Source organism: Mesoplodon bidens (genome assembly GCF_964165515.1).
Source record: "Mesoplodon bidens genome assembly, chromosome: 13".
Taxonomy (NCBI): Eukaryota; Metazoa; Chordata; class Mammalia; order Artiodactyla; family Ziphiidae; genus Mesoplodon; species Mesoplodon bidens.
Genome location: NC_138169.1, coordinates 18,398,273 through 18,417,243, shown reverse-complemented (window position 1 = coordinate 18,417,243; position 18,971 = coordinate 18,398,273). Strand labels below are relative to the sequence as shown.

At 41.9% G+C, this 18,971-nt stretch overlaps 1 protein-coding gene across 2 annotated transcripts in view; it reads left to right on the top strand.

Annotated features, from left to right (window-relative positions):
• Nucleotides 1-529: 529 nt before the first annotated feature.
• MYO1H (myosin IH) overlaps nucleotides 530-18,971 on the top strand; it is a gene marked incomplete at its 5' end in the record, with an annotated part of 46,627 nt that continues 28,185 nt past the window's right edge. Inside the window, 13 exons of one of the 2 annotated variants that reach the window (XM_081251988.1) lie at nucleotides 530-670; nucleotides 3,593-3,708; nucleotides 4,985-5,183; nucleotides 6,148-6,228; nucleotides 8,559-8,738; nucleotides 11,817-11,915; nucleotides 13,034-13,147; nucleotides 13,470-13,541; nucleotides 14,204-14,323; nucleotides 15,357-15,424; nucleotides 15,761-15,866; nucleotides 16,165-16,245; nucleotides 18,207-18,298. In XM_081251988.1, coding sequence (XP_081108114.1) covers nucleotides 545-670; nucleotides 3,593-3,708; nucleotides 4,985-5,183; nucleotides 6,148-6,228; nucleotides 8,559-8,738; nucleotides 11,817-11,915; nucleotides 13,034-13,147; nucleotides 13,470-13,541; nucleotides 14,204-14,323; nucleotides 15,357-15,424; nucleotides 15,761-15,866; nucleotides 16,165-16,245; nucleotides 18,207-18,298 — 1,454 coding nt within the window. The remainder of the gene's footprint in view (nucleotides 671-3,592; nucleotides 3,709-4,984; nucleotides 5,184-6,147; nucleotides 6,229-8,558; nucleotides 8,739-11,816; nucleotides 11,916-13,033; nucleotides 13,148-13,469; nucleotides 13,542-14,203; nucleotides 14,324-15,356; nucleotides 15,425-15,760; nucleotides 15,867-16,164; nucleotides 16,246-18,206; nucleotides 18,299-18,971) is intronic. The other variant, XM_081251987.1, reaches the window with a different exon arrangement.

Below are 18,971 nucleotides of genomic sequence, written 5' to 3'. Positions count from 1 at the left end.
AGATAGTCTCCTTTTGACCAATGTTCTCATCACTCATCTTTGAATTACATAGCAAGTTTAGGCAACTAACATTCAGTGAGTACAGCATGGTCAGGAAAGCAGGCTATAGGGCCAGGCTATCTAGGTGCATATCCTGACTCTGCCTTTTGGCAGGTCTTGGACATGTTTTATAACCTCTCTGTCCTCAGTGTTCTCGCCTGTAGAATGGGCATGATAAGAGCATAGGGTCAGAATGAGGATCAAGAGAGATAATACATGTCAAGCATTTAGTGTAGTGACTAACATAGTAAATGCTCAGTTCCTGGCAGCAGCCGCTGTTACTACAGTTATTGCTTTTACTATCATTACTTGTATCCCTAACTGGATCATAAATGCTTAATGAAGAGAGCATAATTTAATCTCTGCTCTCAGCTATCCCCAGAGTTTGGGATCTTACTATTTCCATTTTAGACGAGCAATAAAAATGACAGAATAAGCGAGTTGCTGAGGAATGTTCTGTTTCCTGTAGAAAGAAGAAGTGGGACGGAAGCACATTCGTCTGCACATGGAAGGCGCGCTGACTGCCCGGGACAAGGTCGGGGTGCAGGATTTTGTGTTGTTGGATGCCTACACCAGTGAATCTGCTTTTCTGGACAACCTTCGCAAGCGTTTCAGCGAGAACCTCATCTATGTAATGTAACCCGTTTCTCAGCTGTTTTTCCTAGAGTGGTGGCTCCCTTCTGGTCTTGTCTCGATGATCGTGAACAGTATCACTCTAATTAGGTTAGGCATTAAAGGGGGGTGTCGAGGGACCACTGTCGGGTACACTTTGATTCTTTGAATTAAGACTTTTGTGTCTGCTGGTGGCAGAGACCCAACTTAAATCAGCCTAAGCTGCAAGAGGGAATCTATCAACCTATGTAACTTCAGGGTCCAGAAATAGATCTAGGGTCTAAGGGTGATGTCTTGAGGACTCTTTCCCATCCCTCTGCTTTCTTTTGCATCAGTTTCCTTCTGGAGCAGCCTCTCTGCATGGTGGTGAGGTGACTGCCAGCAGAACCAGGCTGATATGTTATCCTCTTAAAGCTGCTACTGAGAAGGGAGCAAGTCTTCTGGGAGATGGAGGATTGGCCCATGTTGGGTCATGTGTCTATCTCTGAACCAATCCCCATAGGTAGAAATGAGGAATATTCTGACTGGCCAGGCTATTCCCAGGCCCACTTCTAGAGGTGAGGGATGAGGCCAGTGGCCCCCTGACCTCATGATATGGACTGAGAGCTGGAGAAGTTCTCTCAGAGGAATCTGTTGGAAGAAGGGGGACTTGATGCCAGGCAGGCAAAAATAAGAGATGTCCACCATATCCCAGGAATCTTCAAGGGTCAAGACTGCAGTATTTTACCAGAACTCTGTTCAAGTTGGTCTCCTTGCTTCTAGTGGTCAATTTTTATTAAGATCTCCATTTATCACTCCACCTTGGTTTGATTGGTTGCTGTTCAGGTAAATTCCTTTAAGGGTGCACTCAACAGTGTTTCTGTGTGTGTGTGTGTGTGTCTGTGTCTGTGTGGGTGGGTGTGTTATTGTTTAATTTTATTAGCTTTTGCTAAGAGTAAATGAGATGATCAGAAGCAGTTTAAAAATATTAAAAAATTAAAAAAAAATTTTTTTCTTATAGTTATTTTGTTTGTAATAGTGCACGTGACTTAGTCTACATGTGGAAACCAAGGTTACCAAAAGAAACAAGCAAAGTGTTTCTCAGAGTGTACATTTTTAATCGTGGAAATAAATTTCATCTATAAGTTTATGTATAAGCAGAAGAGAAATAGTATGGTTTGGGGAAGTATAAGTGGGATGATAGGATCATCATGGATAAACGAAATGTTTCCAACCTGAACAGGTAAATTTCAGAAACTGTGTTCTATCTTGGAAGATTTCTACTGATGGAAGCGATGCAGAGTTTTAGTCAAAATACTCATCTGTGATCCGGTTCTCTGTTTGAGTTTGTCCTAGAGATTGGAAACAATAGTTGGAATGATTTTAGCATAATTTAATGTAGGCTTGAGTACCTCCAGCTTTTGAGACTCTGAAATGAAAAGCAACAAACAAACTCAGAATCTGAAAATACCAGATATATTTTTTATACCATTTTTATTTATTTATTTTTTTTTGCGGTACGCGGGCCTCTCACTGTTGTGGCCTCTCCCGTTGTGGAGCACAGGCTCCGGATGCGCAGGCTCAGCGGCCATGGCTCACGGGCCCAGCCGCTCTGCGGTATGTGGGATCTTCCCGGACTGGGGCACAAACCCGTGTCCCCTGCATTGGCAGGCGGACTCTCAACCACTGCACCACCAGGGAAGCCCTATACCATTTTTCAAAGTTACTTTCCATTTACAGTTCTTACAAAATATTGGCTCTATTCCCCGTGTTGTACAATACATCCTTGAACCTATCTTACACCCAATAGTTTGTACATCCCACCCCCAAACCTATATCTTGCTCTCCCCCACCTCTCCCCACTGGTAACCACTAGTTTATTCTCTATATCTGAGTACCAGATGTATTTTTTTTTAATACTGGGATTTTTAAAAATAAATTTATTTATTTTACTTATTTATTTTTGGCTGCATTGGGTCTTCGTTGCTGCACGCAGGCTTTCTCTAGTTGCAGTGAGTGGGGGCTACTCTTCATTGCAGTGCAGGGCTTCACCGCAACTACTGAAGCCCACGCACCTAGAGCCCGTGCTCCAGATGTATTTTTAAAGGAGCCTAAATATTTATTTTTATATATAAGAGCTTAGAACTTTTATTCATAATCATATTCCAAGAAGCTTTCTTTAGTGGCTATATTACACATATAAGTACTTCAAACGCTTGAATATTAGTTGAATCCAACAGTGAGATCTAGAGAAATAAATGCCAGTAGTGGGAGCGTTTGCCCAGTTTTAGATGGCAGGTATATATGCTTGCCCTGCTTTCACTCAGTCACCAGAAGGACCTTTGTGAAACACAAATCAATCAGATTATGGTGTACACCCTCAAAGTCATCTCTTTTACAGAATAGTTCAGGGCAGTGTTTCATTTCAGTAGCGGGGAGTGGGCCCTCTGACATCCATTGCATGTGGAATGACACCCTGCATGGTCTCAGCTCACACCCTCCCCAACATCCTCTCTACCATTTTCTAGTCTCCCCTCCCTCACTGGCCTCCAACGTAGAGCCACACATGTCCCCTCAGCCTGAGATGCCCTTCCTGCCTACATTTTTCATGACAGGCTCATCATCCTTCAAGTCTCAGCTCAGATGTCATCTCCTTAGAGAAGCCTCCCAAAGCCCACTAGCTAAGGTGGCCTTCCTTAGTCATTCACTCACTCATTACTCTCTTTATGCCTTTCTTAGCACACTAATTGAAGCAGTCGTGGTCCCTCGGCTGTTTGTCTGCCTGCCTATGCCATGTAGGCTCCATAACAGCAGAGAGCGCCCCCCCTCCCCACCTGTCTTATTTATCGTGTTATAGTCCCAGCACTGAAGGAATACAAGGAGATTATAGCATGTGATGGTCTTTTGCTGTAGCCATTTGCACCCCGAAATTCCTCACTAGGGCTTTGGTCTGTTCCTCTAGACGTATATTGGGACCCTCCTTGTGTCTGTGAACCCATACCAGGAGCTTGGAATCTACACTGTGAGCCAGATGGAACTTTATCAAGGGGTCAATTTCTTTGAACTGCCACCGCATGTGTAAGTAGCACCCATGAGGTCAGCAATAGGAGTATTTTCCTTGCTTTCTACCTCTCTTTTTTCCCCTCTCTCCCTTCACCCCACCCATCCACCTACCACCCATCCAGCCATTCATCTACCCACCCACATACCCACCCATCCACCTATTCACCCACCCATCCATTCATCTACCCACCCATCCATCTACCCATCCATTATCCATCCACCCAACCATGTACATCCTTGATGCATGCTCATTAGGTTGTGTATCTCACTTAAACTGCTGCCTTTCAACAGTGGAAAACATCAGGAGATCAAATCTAAGCTTAAATATGATGAGAGGTAGAATCTTTGTATGACTCCTGAGAAATCTAAATGTGGCTAGGGAGGTGTCTTCTCTTGGAAATGGATTGCTATAGTGCCTTCTACTGCTACCTGAATGTCATGGCAGCTGAGAAGAATGCCCATTAGTAGGAACTTACCAGGGCTGCAGATCCATAGGAAAAGCAATTTCCTGCCTGGTCTATATGTGACTTGGGCTTTGCTGAATTTCCCAGTTCTCCTCCTTGGTTGACTTCTGGGCTAATATCTAGGTTCCCCCTTCATTTTTCTTGGTGATTCACCTATTCCACTCCCAAGGCATTTATGAACCTTTCTGCCTCACCACCACCAGTGATTTCTGAAATACCCAGCTTTCAAACTCAGCCACATACTAAAATTATACCCTTGAGAGACCTTCCTGCTTTGGTTTCTGATATTGTAGATAAAGCTCTTATACTAGTTTTACCACTTGTCCTAAGGTTATCACAGAACTTTTCAAATCTTTTTGGTTTCCTGTCTCTATACTCTTAGTACTTTAGGTTTTGAAGGGAAGGAAACACGAGATCTTATATCTATTGAGTTACCCAATATTTAGACAAAATGTTATTTCCACCTACAGTTAATAGAGCATCTCTTGGGGATGTAACTTAGTATGTAGCTTATTCTTATAAGAAGTGTTGATAGATTTTTAAAAAATTGGTAAATTTTGAAAAATCTTTTTATTCCTGCCCCAATTCTTCACTGTAACTCTTCTATTGTTAGAGTTTTGATATCTAGTATACACTGTGAGTGATCAGTCAATGGGTCATGGTGAAGGTTTGCTATCTGTCTGAACTAAGTGCCTTGTACCACAATCTGGACGTGGCTTCTGGGAGGCAGAGTACTTTGTCCTTCTGCTCTGGTGGGCATCAGAGTCAAGGGAAGGAGTGTTATAGTCACTTCCATTCCTTGCGTTTCTGTCTCACTACTTCCCCAGCTACGCGATAGCTGACAACGCTTACCGCATGATGTGCTCTGAGCTAAATAACCACTTCATCCTCATTTCTGGAGAGAGCGGGGCAGGGAAAACGGAGGCCTCCAAGAAGATTCTCCAGTATTTTGCAGTGACCTGCCCAATGACTGAGTCACTACAAATAGCCCGTGACAGACTGCTACTCTCCAATCCAGTGCTGGAGGTGAGCGATCTTTGAGGACCTAGAGAGGGCAGTTCCAGGGAGATCACCAAGTAAGAAGGATCTTCTGTTCGGGTAGGTCAGTCAAAATGGGCAGGTCTGGAAGTTAAGAAGAGGGCAGTGGATCACATGGGTAGTATTGTGGTTGAAGGGCGTGACCTTGAAGTCCAGCAGGCCTGGAGACTAACGCTGGGGCAGTCATGCACCAGCAAGCTTCTGCAGTCACTCCCCATCTGGAGAATGGGTCTACTCATAGCACCTACCTCTTAAGAGGTTTTGAGGATTAAACAAGATGAATGCATAAAAAGCACACAGCAGAATTAGTAAGCACTAAAATAATACTCTTATTATTTATTAATATTTTTATTGTTTAATTAAAATCATTTTGATGATTATTATTTCTACTATTGCAATTCACTGACTTGCTGGATGATTTTGAACACGTTATTTTCTCCTGTGTTTTGGTTGCTCTTTGCATAAAAGGTGTTTATGGTTGAAGGGATTTTCCCAGTAGACCTTTGGGCTGAACAGTTTACATCTTTGATATAGGAAGGTGTCTGGTGATGGGGGCCATTAACTGTGCCCTTCTAGAACAGCAAGGGCCTAGGGTCCTACCTACCTCTCCTTAGGCCATTTCCAATCTATTCCTAGGTTGGATTCTAGCGAGAAGATATTTTTCCCTTCTTTTCTCTGGTCCAGCCCCAAAATTTGGCATCAGATCCTCTGTAAATAGTGATTCCTTCTTAGAAGATAAAGTATGGCTTTCATTCCTGGTTCCCCCTCCCCTCCTCCAATGAGCATGTCATTTAGGGTCAGGAATTCAATGAGCATGGCGAATGACTTAAATGGCACTGAATGACACTTAATGTCATTGAGTGACACATTAAATGACACTGAATGACACTTAATGACTTAAATGGCAGTGAGTGACAATTTGGTTCAGTCTCCCCTCCCTTTGTATTCCAAGGCCTTTGGAAATGCCAAAACACTCCGGAATGACAACTCCAGCAGATTTGGAAAATACATGGACATACAGTTTGACTTTAAGGTACACTGAAGTTCCTATTACTGCTTCATGGGGACCCCTTAACTTGCCAGTAATGGAAACCCATCTCAAGGCACCTTAAGGGAGGAAGGGCATTTATTCGCTCAAAAAGTTGAAAAATCCAGGATTAGTGCTAGTTCTAGGAAATGCAAATAAAGACCACGATGACATATTTTACTATGTGGGCAAAAATTAAGAAGTCTGATAATACCAGCTGTTGGTAAAGATGTGGATCATTAGGAACTCTCACACATTGCTGGCGGGGAGGACATTGGTACAGCCCATTTGGAAAACAATGTATCATCTTGTGATGTTGAAATCACATAATCTAAGGTGGAGCCATTCCACGCCTGGAGATATTCCTACAGATGTGCAAAGATGCCCACAACAGCACTGCTCACAATGGTAAAGGGACTGGAAAAGAACCAACACATCTCGAGAGAGCTGAATGCCCATCAACAGGAGAATGGCCAAATAGCAGGATGCTCACACAATGAGATGTTTTATGGCAGTGAGAGCACGTGAACGCCAGCTACGCACAATGTAGACAGGTTATGAGAACGTGCTGGGTGTCAGTGTGATGCCATTTCTTAAAAAACTTGAAAACATTCCAAAGTAAACAATATATTGCTTATGTGTACATAATTATATGACATGGGTTGGCAAACTTATTTGGAGAGGGCCAGATAGTAAATATTTCAGGCTTTAGGGACCATACAGCCTCTGTCTCAACTACTCAACTCTTCTCTTGTAGCATGAAAGTAGCCAGAGACAACACATACTGAATGAGTGTGGTAGTGTTGTACACAGAGTTTAAATGAGGCTAATGCAAGTAGGAGGGGTAGACAGAGTTCTCAAGGACATATAATTCCAAGTGACAAAATGACACTTAGGCTAGAGAACAGTAACTGGCTGAGCATTCGGTGTAGTGGTGAGGACACACTGACTCAGTTTCCCAGAGGCTGGAACATGGGTGTCTGGTGGTGTGTGCGTAGACTTTGAAAAAATTTAATAACGATATATATTTTTTCACTTTTTATTGAAAGTCAACACATAGTAAAAAGGACACAAATCATGTATACAGCTTGATAAATTTTTTACATACGAATCTACCTGTGTAACCACTCAGATCAAGATATAAAAATTTCTAGCACCTAGAAGGTTCTCCTACCTGTCTCTGACAATACCCCCCCTTCCCAAAGGTGATCGCTCTTCTGACCTCTATAATCATAGATTAATTTTGCTGCTTCTTGAACTTCAGAAAAATGGAATTATACAATTGTTCTATTTTGTTTGGCCTCTTTCAATCAACATGTCTGTGAGATTCAACCATGTTGCTGCATGGAATTGTTCATTTTTTGATTGCTCGACTTTTGTCACCATTTATCTGTTCTCCTGTGTTGGACATTTGGGTTGTATCCAATTTGGGGCTATTGCAAATAGTGCTGTGAACATTCTTGTACCTCTTTTAGTAGATATAAGCACATTCCTTTATGTTGGGTATATATCCAGGGGTGGCATTGCTGGGTTCTTACCAGCAATGTTATAATTGAGAGTTTCAGTTTTTCCACACTCTTGCCAACATTTGGTATTGTCAGTCCTTTTAGTTTTAGGCATTCTGGTGGGGTATAGTGGTTTCTCACTGTAGTTTAAATTTGTATCTCCCTGATTTTTAATGAAATTTTGCCCGTTGGTCATTTAAAAATTCTCTTGTATGTTAAAGTCTCTTGCTCATTTTTAATTGGACTGTCTGGTTTTTTTTTCTTATTGATTTGCAAGTGTTCTATATATGTTCTGGAATACAAACCCTTTATTGGATATCTTATTTAAAGCAATAATTAAGACAGTGTGATGTTGGCACAAGAATATATAAAGAGGCTGATGGACCAGAAGAGAGTCGAGAAAGACCCCTCCCCCCACCCCGCTCACGTATATGGTCACCAGACTTATGACCAAAGCACCACTGTGATTCAGTATGCATAAAATTGTCTTTCCAATAAATGGTGCTGGTCAACTGGAAATCCATATGGAGGATAAAGAGATCTTTGGCCTCAACTTCACCCCATATACAAAAATTGAATAATGATGGATCACAGTCCTCAACGTGAATGGTAAAACAGTTGCTTCTAGACAAAAACACAGAAAATATCTTCATGACCATGGGCGTAGGCAAAACTCTTTTTGAAACGGAACCCAGAAAACACTAATCCTAGAAGATCGTTAGATCAGACTTGATTCAAATTCAGAATTTCAGTTCCTCAGAAGACACCAGTAAGAGAGTGGTTTGATTATTGGGGTTTTTTTTCCCCCGAATTTTTTGTTCTCTTTTGAAGGGCATTCCTGTAGGCGGGCATATCATCAGTTACTTGATAGAAAAGTCTCGAGTCGTCTATCAAAATCACGGTGAACGGAATTTCCACATCTTCTACCAGCTGCTAGAGGGTGGGGAAGAAGAGCTCCTTGCTTACCTGGGACTTGAGCGAGATCCCCAGCTGTATAAATACCTCTCACAGGTTGGAAAGACCAGCACCTGGTTCTGGTGGCCCTTGGAGGGGGGGATCAGGGGTGTTTGGGGGACTTCTGTGGGGTGTTCAGTAACTTTCTCATTACCATTGTGGAGGTATTCTACTGATTGGTGTCTTGACCCCTCCTTTTACACCTGGCAGGTATATCATCTTGGTAAAGTAACCGATATCTCGGTGAGTGGTTCTCAGCCCTGGCTGAAGTTAGAATCACCCAAGGAGCTTTTGAAACACACAAATGCCTGGGCTCTACTTTCCAGAGATTCATATTTAATTGGTCTAGAGCAAGACCTGGACATCAGGGTGGTTTTATTATTTTTTTCTTATAATTTTTTTTATTATAAACATTTTCAGTTTTCAGAAAAGTTGAATCAATATCATTACACGCCTCACTCACATTAAAAAATTACCCCTTTGCTATATCTGTTCTATCATCTAACTTCTGCTGAACCATTTTAAAGCAATTTGCGATTTTATGGCACTTCCATCACAAATAATTCAGCATGTAGCTTCTAAAAATAAGAGTATTTTCTTATACCGTGCTACCATATTGAACCTTAAAAATTAACAATAATTTCCTTATATCATCTACTAACTAGTCTATAGTCAAATTTTCCATTGTCCTCAAAATACTATCTATAGCAGTTTCTTCTAACTAAGATAAAATCATGCATCAGTTATTATGTTTCTTTCAATCTAGACTCTTAATTCTTTTCATAAAATTAACAGTGTGAAGATGCTAGAGCAGTAAATTGAGATTAAATATTTTTGTAAGGACACTGCATAGATGCTCTGCGTAGGCATCCTGCATCATCTCAGCAGACACATGTTGTCCATTGCTTCACTGTTACTGATGCGAATTTTTTTTTTTTTTTTTGTGGTATGCGGGCATCTCACTGTTGTGGCCTCTCGCGTTGTGGAGCACAGGCTCCGGACGTGCAGGCTCAGCGGCCATGGCTCATGGGCCCAGCCTCTCCGCGGCATGTGGGATCTTCCCGGACTGGGGCACGAAACCGTGTCCCCTGCATCAGTAGGCGGACTCTCAACCACTGTGCCACCAGGGAAGCCCGTGATGCGAATTTGATCACTAGGTTAAGGTGGTGACAGATCTTTCCACTGTAGAAATATTTTCCATCAGGTTGTTTTAAACATTCCTTGGTGATTAAATGTAATTCAGTGAATCCCCTGGATATTCTAATGCACAGCTGCGGTGAGAGCTTCTGGTCTAGTGTGATAGAAACACACTGTCTATCTGTGTCCACAGCCTATGGTACTTCATTCTGCTTTCAGAACTAGTTTGGCAAAGACTTTTTGCACCTTCCTGCCTTTCATCCCGAGAACTGTTTTCTGCGAAGTGAATTAACATACTCCCTTACAGAAAGAGTTCAGACCATTTCTATGAGCAATCCTAGGATGTAGTGTTGTACAAAGTGGCTTCCAGAATTTAACTTCCCAGCACTAATTTTTTTGCAACCAGCACTAGGGTGTGGGATGCTCAGGATGTAGTGTACCTCTCAGTGTTTGATGTCGCTAGCACCTTTTTGCCCCAAGATTTTTGGATTTTTCTCTTCTCTCTGGGCCTGGCTTGAACGGAGGTCACTTGGCAGAGTACAAAGCAGGGACATCATTTAAGAAAGAGAGCCAGGTCTTATAAAGTGAATATTGTAAAATCAAGACCAGCGTGTCATAGTAAATCATGGAGGAAAAGATGACTTGATGGAAATGTATTTTGAAAAATGCAGCTAAATCAGGAAGATAAAAGAATCTCATTTTATACTTAACAAACTTTGTACTAATTCTTAGAACAAAGAATAAATCAAATTTGATTTTTTTTCTTTTTGAGGACCTCATTTTTCCAACAGAGCTGTATGGAAGCATCACCTTTGGCTTTTCATAGCATGATCAGAGGATCAATTTGTTACACTCCTTGAGGACTTCATCCATTAAGGATGGATTTCATCCATTTAAGAGGACTCCATTTATGTAGGGCTTCTCCTAACCATTCGATTATCAAATCACTCTCTTTGGGAATGTATCACGCCTTTATCCTTGCCGATTTTTCCTGGCCCGATTAATTTGGCAAGATCCTCATGCCACAGTGGCTTTGGAAATGGCTCAAGCAATTCACCAGTATTATTTTGATCGATTTCCTATTCTCCTGTAACTTTGGCAAACTTTGTGACTGCTTTGTAGTATATTTGCATTGCTTCCAAACCTCTAGGTGTCCTCTGAGGACTGACTTAGACTAGCCCTGCCCTTGGAGAGGCAAGGGCAGATGTTGCTAGTTGTGTGGGATATCTGGGAGGTTGCAGATTTAACACTGGCCAGTTCACTGGTGAATATTTTCATGGTATGACACCTTTGTTTTCCCCACGCAACAAGGAACTCTTTTAAGGTAACAAATCTTCAGATAATCAGGAAACTAGGAATACTCTGCACTACAAAAGCAAAAACAAAAACAACAGCGACAACAACAAACCCTCATCTAGAAGGTTTTCTCTTTAAATTGTGATATTGGTAGTCTGTTACTTGTTTAAAAGACAGCCTCTAGAGTCAATGGGGAAAGTCTTATTGCACTTCCTGTAGAATCTGTGTTTCTCTAGCTGCCAAACTTTTATTTCCTTGAGTGAAGGAAATCCTGCAGTGAAGTTTCTGATGTTGGTTGCTAAGTGTGTCAAGATTGTTTTCTGAATTTAAACACTGTCATTTTCCTGTATGTTTCAGCAGATATCTATTGAGACAAGTGTTTCCAATTTATTCAGAAAAATGGCAAGAAAACCTATCTATTTTTAAAAACACACTAAAGATATACCACTAATATGTAACTTTGAAAGTTTTCCCAGACAGAGTTTTAAACAAAATTACAAATAAATTTGAAAAAAGCAGCAGTTGGCAAATCGTCAGGTGCTAAACAGTTAGAATAAAATCCATTTTTTTTCACAGCTCAGAACATTATAGAACTAGCTTTTTCGTGCTTGTAGAGAAAATCATTTTGATTAGGAGTAGGTGTTTATAAACCTAACTGTCCTTATAAAAATGCTGTTAAGAGACCCAATTCTGTGTCAACAGGGCCACTGTGCCAAAGAGTCGTCTATTAATGACAAGAATGACTGGAAAACTGTTTCCAATGCCTTTTCTGTCATCGATTTTACTGAAGATGATCTTGAGGTATGAGCCCCCCGAGGGCAGAGATGCCAGTAATCAGGTCTGGGATTGTGGAAACCATCCTGGTTTCTTGGTGGTTACACAGTAGGGTTGCCAGATTCAGCAGATAAAAACATAGGACACTTAGGTACATTTGAATTTCAGATAAACACTGACTAATTTTTTAGTAGAAGTATGTCCTGACATTGCATGGGACAAACTTCATACTAAAAATTAGTCGTTGTTCATAAATACACTACCATGTGTAAAACAGATAGCTCGTAGGAACCTGCTGTATAGCACAGGGAGCTCAGCTCGGTGCTCTGTAACGACCTAGATGGGTGGGATGGGTGGGGGGGAGGTTCAAGAGGGAGGGGATATATGTATACATATAGCTGGTTCACTTCATTGTACAGCAGAAACTAACAAAACATTGTAAAGAAATTTTACTCCAATAGAAAAAAGAAAAAAAAATTAGTCATTGCTTACTTGAAATTCAAATGTTAACTGGGCATTCTGCATGTTATCCAGCAGCCCTGAATTTTCCCCGTGTTGGGTGCCAGCAGGTGGTCATGTTTCCTCTTCCCCTTAAACCCAATCTCAAATATTTAATCCCTTAGAATGCTAGGAATATCATTTATTTATGCTTCTATATTGGAACAAACTGGACCAAATTGTAGGATTTATAAACAGTTCGTTTTTACATCTTTTTGTCCTTGTTTTCTGGGTGGGGGGGTGGATTGTTAAACTATTGATCTTTCAAGGACCAGGATATAATTTAAAATATATATATATATGTATGTATATATACACATATGTGTATATATACACACACACATATACACACATATATCTGGGATCGTGACATTTGAACATTAGATGGGTGGAGAGGCACAGGGTGATATCAAAATAGCAGTGTCTTGTGCTGGAGATGAGTGAGGCATCATCCTGCCCTCTGCCCAGGCTCTTTCCCGGCTTCCCTTAATATCTGGGGAAGGAGGAAACTCCATTCGTTCTGTGAGCTCCAGGCTGGAGTTCAGGGGCGGGGAGTTCTCCCTCGGGTATCTCCTCCGATGATATTTATCAATTAGACGGCCACCGTCTTCTCTCCCTGCCTTCCTCACCACTTCCCACATTCCTAGAATCTCTTTGGAATTATTGCCAGTGTCCTACACCTGGGGAACATCTGTTTTGAAGAGAACCAGCAAGGCTGTGCCTCCATACCAGTCACCCACGAGATCAAATGGATTGCCAAGGTGATGGTCCAATTTGGGAGAGCCCCGGTGCGGGGGGAGCAGACACTCTCAGAGAAGGAGAGGCGGGGGAGGGGAGCGAGGCAGCCGGATGCCCATGTCCCACATGGCTCACATCGTGTTCTCCCAGCTGACACTGGTTAGGAGGTTTAAAGAGCATGGGGGTAGATGAGGGAGTGGGAAAAAGCCAGTTGGTTGAAAGACCAAATATGATCTGTTTTGCCTTAAAGCACAATTAGTAGGGCAGGTACACCTGGACCTGGAAACGCTTTATTAGTGAGTAAAGTTGGGTTACTGAATGGCATTTTGATTTCCATTTATTCAGCTCCTAGGGGTCCACCCATGGGTCCTTCTGGAAGCTCTCACCCATAGAAAGATTGAAGCCAAAACGGAGGAGGTAAAAATGGCTCTAGGTGGAAATGTACCCACCCTTCCCACCACTGCTGCCAGCAGGATGGTGGCCCTAGGGGAGGCCAGACGCCTGAATCCTGCCCGCCAGGTCCTGTGTGGTCCAGCTTCTGTCAGCATCTCCTGCCTTAACTTGCCCATCCCCCAACATCCCACCATCACAAGCTCTCTGTGCCTCACACTCACCCTGCCTTCCCTCCACAGAGTCTTTGCATATGCTGTTCCCTCTGCTGGAACACTTTTCCCTATGCTTCTTTTAGTTAACCCAGCCTTATCCTTCAGTTCCCAGGGATCATTTCTTCAGAGTCCTTTCCCTGCTCATCCCACCCCTACCCTAAAGCACCATATGTATCTCCTTATAGCACTTGTCACTCTCAGCTTGAGAGCAACATGATGCTTCTTTGTGTGACTTGTTGAATGTCCCCCTGCCAAATGTGAGCCCACAAAGGCTGGAACTGTTTGTCTTAGTCATGGCTATATATCAGCAGAGTGCCTGGCACTCAAGAAATAGCATGAACAGCACAGGCAGGAGGGGCATCTTTCCCCAGCAAGTATCCTTCCCTAGTCATCTTTAAAGCCTAGGTTGAACACTCAGGAGGCCTTTTAATTCTTTTAACCTCTGTAAAGGGTGTTACTTGTCGTTCTTCTCAGGTCATATGCCCATTGACGCTAGAACTCTCTGCCTACGCTAGAGATGCAATGGCAAAGGCCGTTTACGGACGAACATTTACTTGGCTGGTCAACAAAATCAATTCCTCCTTAGTGAACAAGGTTGGTCCACACACATTGGATAATGTGCTCACTAACACGGTAATGTTTTATAACCAACATCTTTACTCTAAAGAATTTGTGAGAATTGACTGTATGCTCCTGGTGGGCAGGGATGGTGTCTTTTCACGTCTACATTTCCAGTGTCTAGCACACAGTAGGCTCACAAAAATGCATGCTGAATGATCTTGGCTGTGTGTTCCCAAGTGTGGGACACACAGCATTTCAAGTATGCCAGGTGGCTTTAAGTATACACAGAAGCTTTTCCTTTTAACAGTATATTTTAATGTGTATAAGAAAAAACAGGCTGACTCCTTCGAATTTACCCTATGGGCATGTTTCCTTTTTAAGTGGAGTTATTTAAATTAAAAAGAGAGTTTACTCAAAGCTGGAAATTAAGGAAATGATGTGAGGGCAACGGGGGTACATAGATGTGGTGAGACTCACGGAGGAAGCATGCAAAGGACAGATTTGGATACATGGACTCAGCACATCATATACAATGTTAAATTGTGTCCCTTAAAAAAAAAAAAAAGACATGCTCTCTTTAAATAGCCATCCTTGTGGGACAATACTTGGTCCTCTGTTGAAAATGATATCCAAAGTATCTGCCTTCCCTCCTGGATAAAACATCTCCTTCCTGCTGTTTATAGCTTCCTTCTTTCCTTCCCTCCCTCCCTCCCTTCCTTGTTTTCTCTTTTTTTTTCCTCTCTCTTCCTCTTCTTTTCTCTCCCTCTTTCTCTATCTCTTTTTTCTTTTTTCTTTTTTTGGATTGAATGTGGGATTGGGAGGCTGAAGAGGGCTGAAGCAAGGAAGTGAATCAGAAGATGAAGGTTTCACTGCTCCGGTGATGGATAAGGAAGCTGGGATGGGATCTGGGGAGGCTGCAGGCAGGAAGAGGCAGGCTGTGAGCCATTGCTGGAGAGAGAAGGCATGAGATTTAAAGCCAAATCCCAGATTCGGGGACAGCTACCAGGTTTTGAGGGTCACAAAGTAAACAACCTTAACAATTAATGGTGTGTGTTACTTTGACTAGGATTTCACTGGGAAAACTGTGATTGGATTGCTGGATATCTATGGGTTTGAAGTCTTTGACAAGAATGGGTGAGTTCATTGTTACCCACTGGTTCTTTGTTTTTCTTTAAGGTCTGAGTCTGGTTTATGGCATCTCTGATGTTATTGGAAGTCATTTTCCTATTTCTAGAAATTCTCCAGATTTGCATAGCCCCTACCTAATAGACTTTCCTAGAACCGGAATAACTATAAAAAATGCAAATGTCTTTTAGCTTGACTCTTCTGGTCTATTTAGTAAATGAGTTTTTTAATAAGGGGCTTTGGTTTTTCTGTATGGAAAAGCATCCTTAAAAATAAGTAAAAGCAATTTTTTAAAACTTGGTCTACTCACGTAGCTTTCGTTACTTAAATCTTTTGCACCTCTAGTTTTGAACAGTTCTGTATAAATTACTGCAATGAGAAACTCCAGCAACTATTAATTGAGAGAACCCTAAAGGCGGAACAGGCAGAATATGAACTGGAAGGCATAGAGGTAATTTCGATGTTTCGATGTTTTCTCCTCCTTTGATTTCTTAACCGAGCAAAAGACATTTACTTGAGAAATATTATTTCATTGGAGATCTTTCCGGATTGGTACTAAGGATTATTTTTCACTCCTTCTCTGCTTATTTCATGGGAAGTTATTTTGTTATTCAGCAAGTATTCTTTGTGAAATGTTAGAGATAAAAATCAGATTTGGGAAAAACAGTTGGAAAATCAATTTAAAAGAATTATATTTGATGTTCATCTTAATCCTTCTTGGAGAATATTTTTCCTCTTTGTCATTTTAGTGGGAGCCAATTCAGTATTTCAACAACAAGATCATCTGTGACTTGGTAGAAGAGAGACACAAAGGAATCATTTCCATTCTGGTGAGAAAATTAACATTGACTTGGGGCCCATTCAGTGGTATTTACAATACCCCGGAAGATCTTTTCCCCAGGCTTACAAAGGGTTAAGAGTGAAATCCACTGGATTATTGAAGGATGCAAGGTGAACTTTTTTGCTGAATTTTTGCTCCAGGCTTTAGGCTGAGCTTCCTCCTCTTGTTCAGATTCACAGACCTAAATTATAGCCCATCAGGAGATCACAAGGAAAGACCTTTTATAATGAAAGCATGCGTGTCTCTCTTCGATAGACATGGCAGGATGAGCCAGGGAACTGGGGACCTGGTTTAGGTTCTTGGGGGAAGGGCTGCTTTCACCCTTAGCACTGAGCAGGGAGACAGAAGACTTAAAGGAAGGCTTTATAAAGAATATCCACGGATCCTGAGCTGAGGCTCTGTGAGGTGGGCCTGTGACCTTGTTTTAAACTATTGTGACTTCTGAGAACATCAGGGTCCTCGAATCCACAATTGTTCCACTTCAAACATCAATGTCTCTAACAAATTCTGAAGGCCAGTGAGAAATGACTCCCCTGCCTTGCCTTCCATTCAGGATCATCTGTACTACGGTTTGCCTCCCTGTTAATGAGAATTACTGGTCCCCTTCCTCCTCCTGCCTCCCCGACAACTAACTGCTGTGTGAACCCACGATTCTGAAGCACAGCAGGGACATTGATGGGTGGTGACTGTAGTCGCCAGGAACATAGGCACCACCTCGATTCAAATCCCAGCCCTACTGCTTATTAGCTGTGTAAGCTTAGGTAGGTGTCTTAACCTCTCTGAGCTCCAATTTCATCATCTTTCAGTGGGTCCAATGATAACAGCACTTACCTCAGAGAGGAGCTGTAAGGACAAATTAAGTGAAATAATACATGCAGAGGGCTTAGAACTATACCTGGTGCATGGCAAGCATTCAGACTCTATCCGTTCAACAAATACCTATTGAATGCTTACTTTGTGCCAGGATTCTGCCTTGTGCTTTGGGACATGGCAGTGGACAAAACAGGTCAAAACAGCTGCACTCAGAGGCTTTAAATTCTAGCATGGAGAGACTAACAACAAACAGGTGAATGGGCAAAATGCACAGATTGTGCAATGGAGAAAAAAGCAGGAAAGATTAGATGTGCTGGGGGGAGGGAGGTTCAATTTTAGGTAAGATGGCCTAGGAAGGATTCTCTGAGAAGGTGACATTTGAGCAAAGACCTGAAAGGGGGGACAAGCTGCGTGGACGTCCAGGAAGCACAGACTGATGTAAGCCAGTACATGTATGTTCAATGTGCCTGCAGATTGCTAGACTAGTATTTTAAAATACCTTAGTAATAAGTACTTGTTTCTATTTGGTTTGCCATAGGTGGAATCAGAAAGCATAGAAATGTTGCATTGTAAGAATTGTTTCACCAACATGAACCCAGCTTTTTCGTTGTTTTAATAAAAGCTACAGGGTTGATTCATTTTTTTAAGATAGTCAATTAAATGTTATCACTGTTGAGGACCCAAAACAGGAAATAGACATAGCTTGTGAAATAGGAAAGGTTAGACTCAACTAGTTTTACGGCTTGCTTTCCCTGAGGGCTTTGCTCCTAGTAAAAGAGGGTATGTTCTTGGCCAGCTGGTTACGAGTGGTTAAGAGACAATGAAGTTGAGTGTTTCAGCTGGTTATGAAAGCTGCGAAGTGTCCCTGGGAAGACTTTGGACATAGGCGTCAAGACAGGTGGGAGAGTTGACTTTTCATGGAAATTTCCAGTCTCTCGGGTTCCAAGGTTCCCTGATCAGATTTGAGAAGCTGAGCACATGTGATGGATTACCCTTCCTCCCCCAGAAATGTTCACCCAAACTTGTGTGAGATGATATATTTCAATCCACAACATTTTGCCCCAGCTGGTGGGAGCATTTAAACTTGGAATTGATGGAGGGTGGTGCCATGAACAGACTTCTCTTTCTGTTTTGTAGGATGAAGAATGTATTCGTCCTGGTCCTGCTACAGACTTGAGTTTCCTGGAGAGATTGGAAGAGAAAGTGGGCAAGCACGCACACTTCCAAACGTAGGTGTCTCATTGCGAGGCTGTTGCATGAGGGAAGGTCATTAGAGTTGACCTTTGAACAACACGAGTTTTAACTGCATGGGTCCACTTATACATGGGTTTTTTTTTTTTCAATAGTAAATACTTACAGTACTACGTGATCCCATCCCCTGTCGGTTGAATCCGTGGATACAGAAGGCCAGCTATGAGTTATACACAAATTTTTGACTGCGTGGAGGTCGGTGCCCCTAAACCCAATGTTGTTCAAGGGTCAACTGTATCTCCATTATCTTGGATATATGGACAGTGCTCTCCAAGAGTACAGATACTTCTTCATTCCTAGAAATATCACGATGATATGCCAACTGCACACCTTTTGTTGGTAGGGGTCAAGCTCATGTGAATTCCAAGTAGAATTTTTTTTTTAAGATTTTGTGTCTTTATTCATCATCATTTCATTTTGGACATGTCCACATGCATGAAATGTCTCTTCTTAATTCAGGTATAAAATTCATGCAGTGGTGTATGTAGATCTGAATTGTACAACCAGATGAATTATGATATTTGTGTGTACCCACATCACCATCCCACAGATGAAGACATAGAGCATTTACAGCACCCCAGAAAATCAACTAGAAATTTAACATAGTCTTTGAGACAAGGAGGAGAGAATTTAAGGGCATGTGCTCTGGAG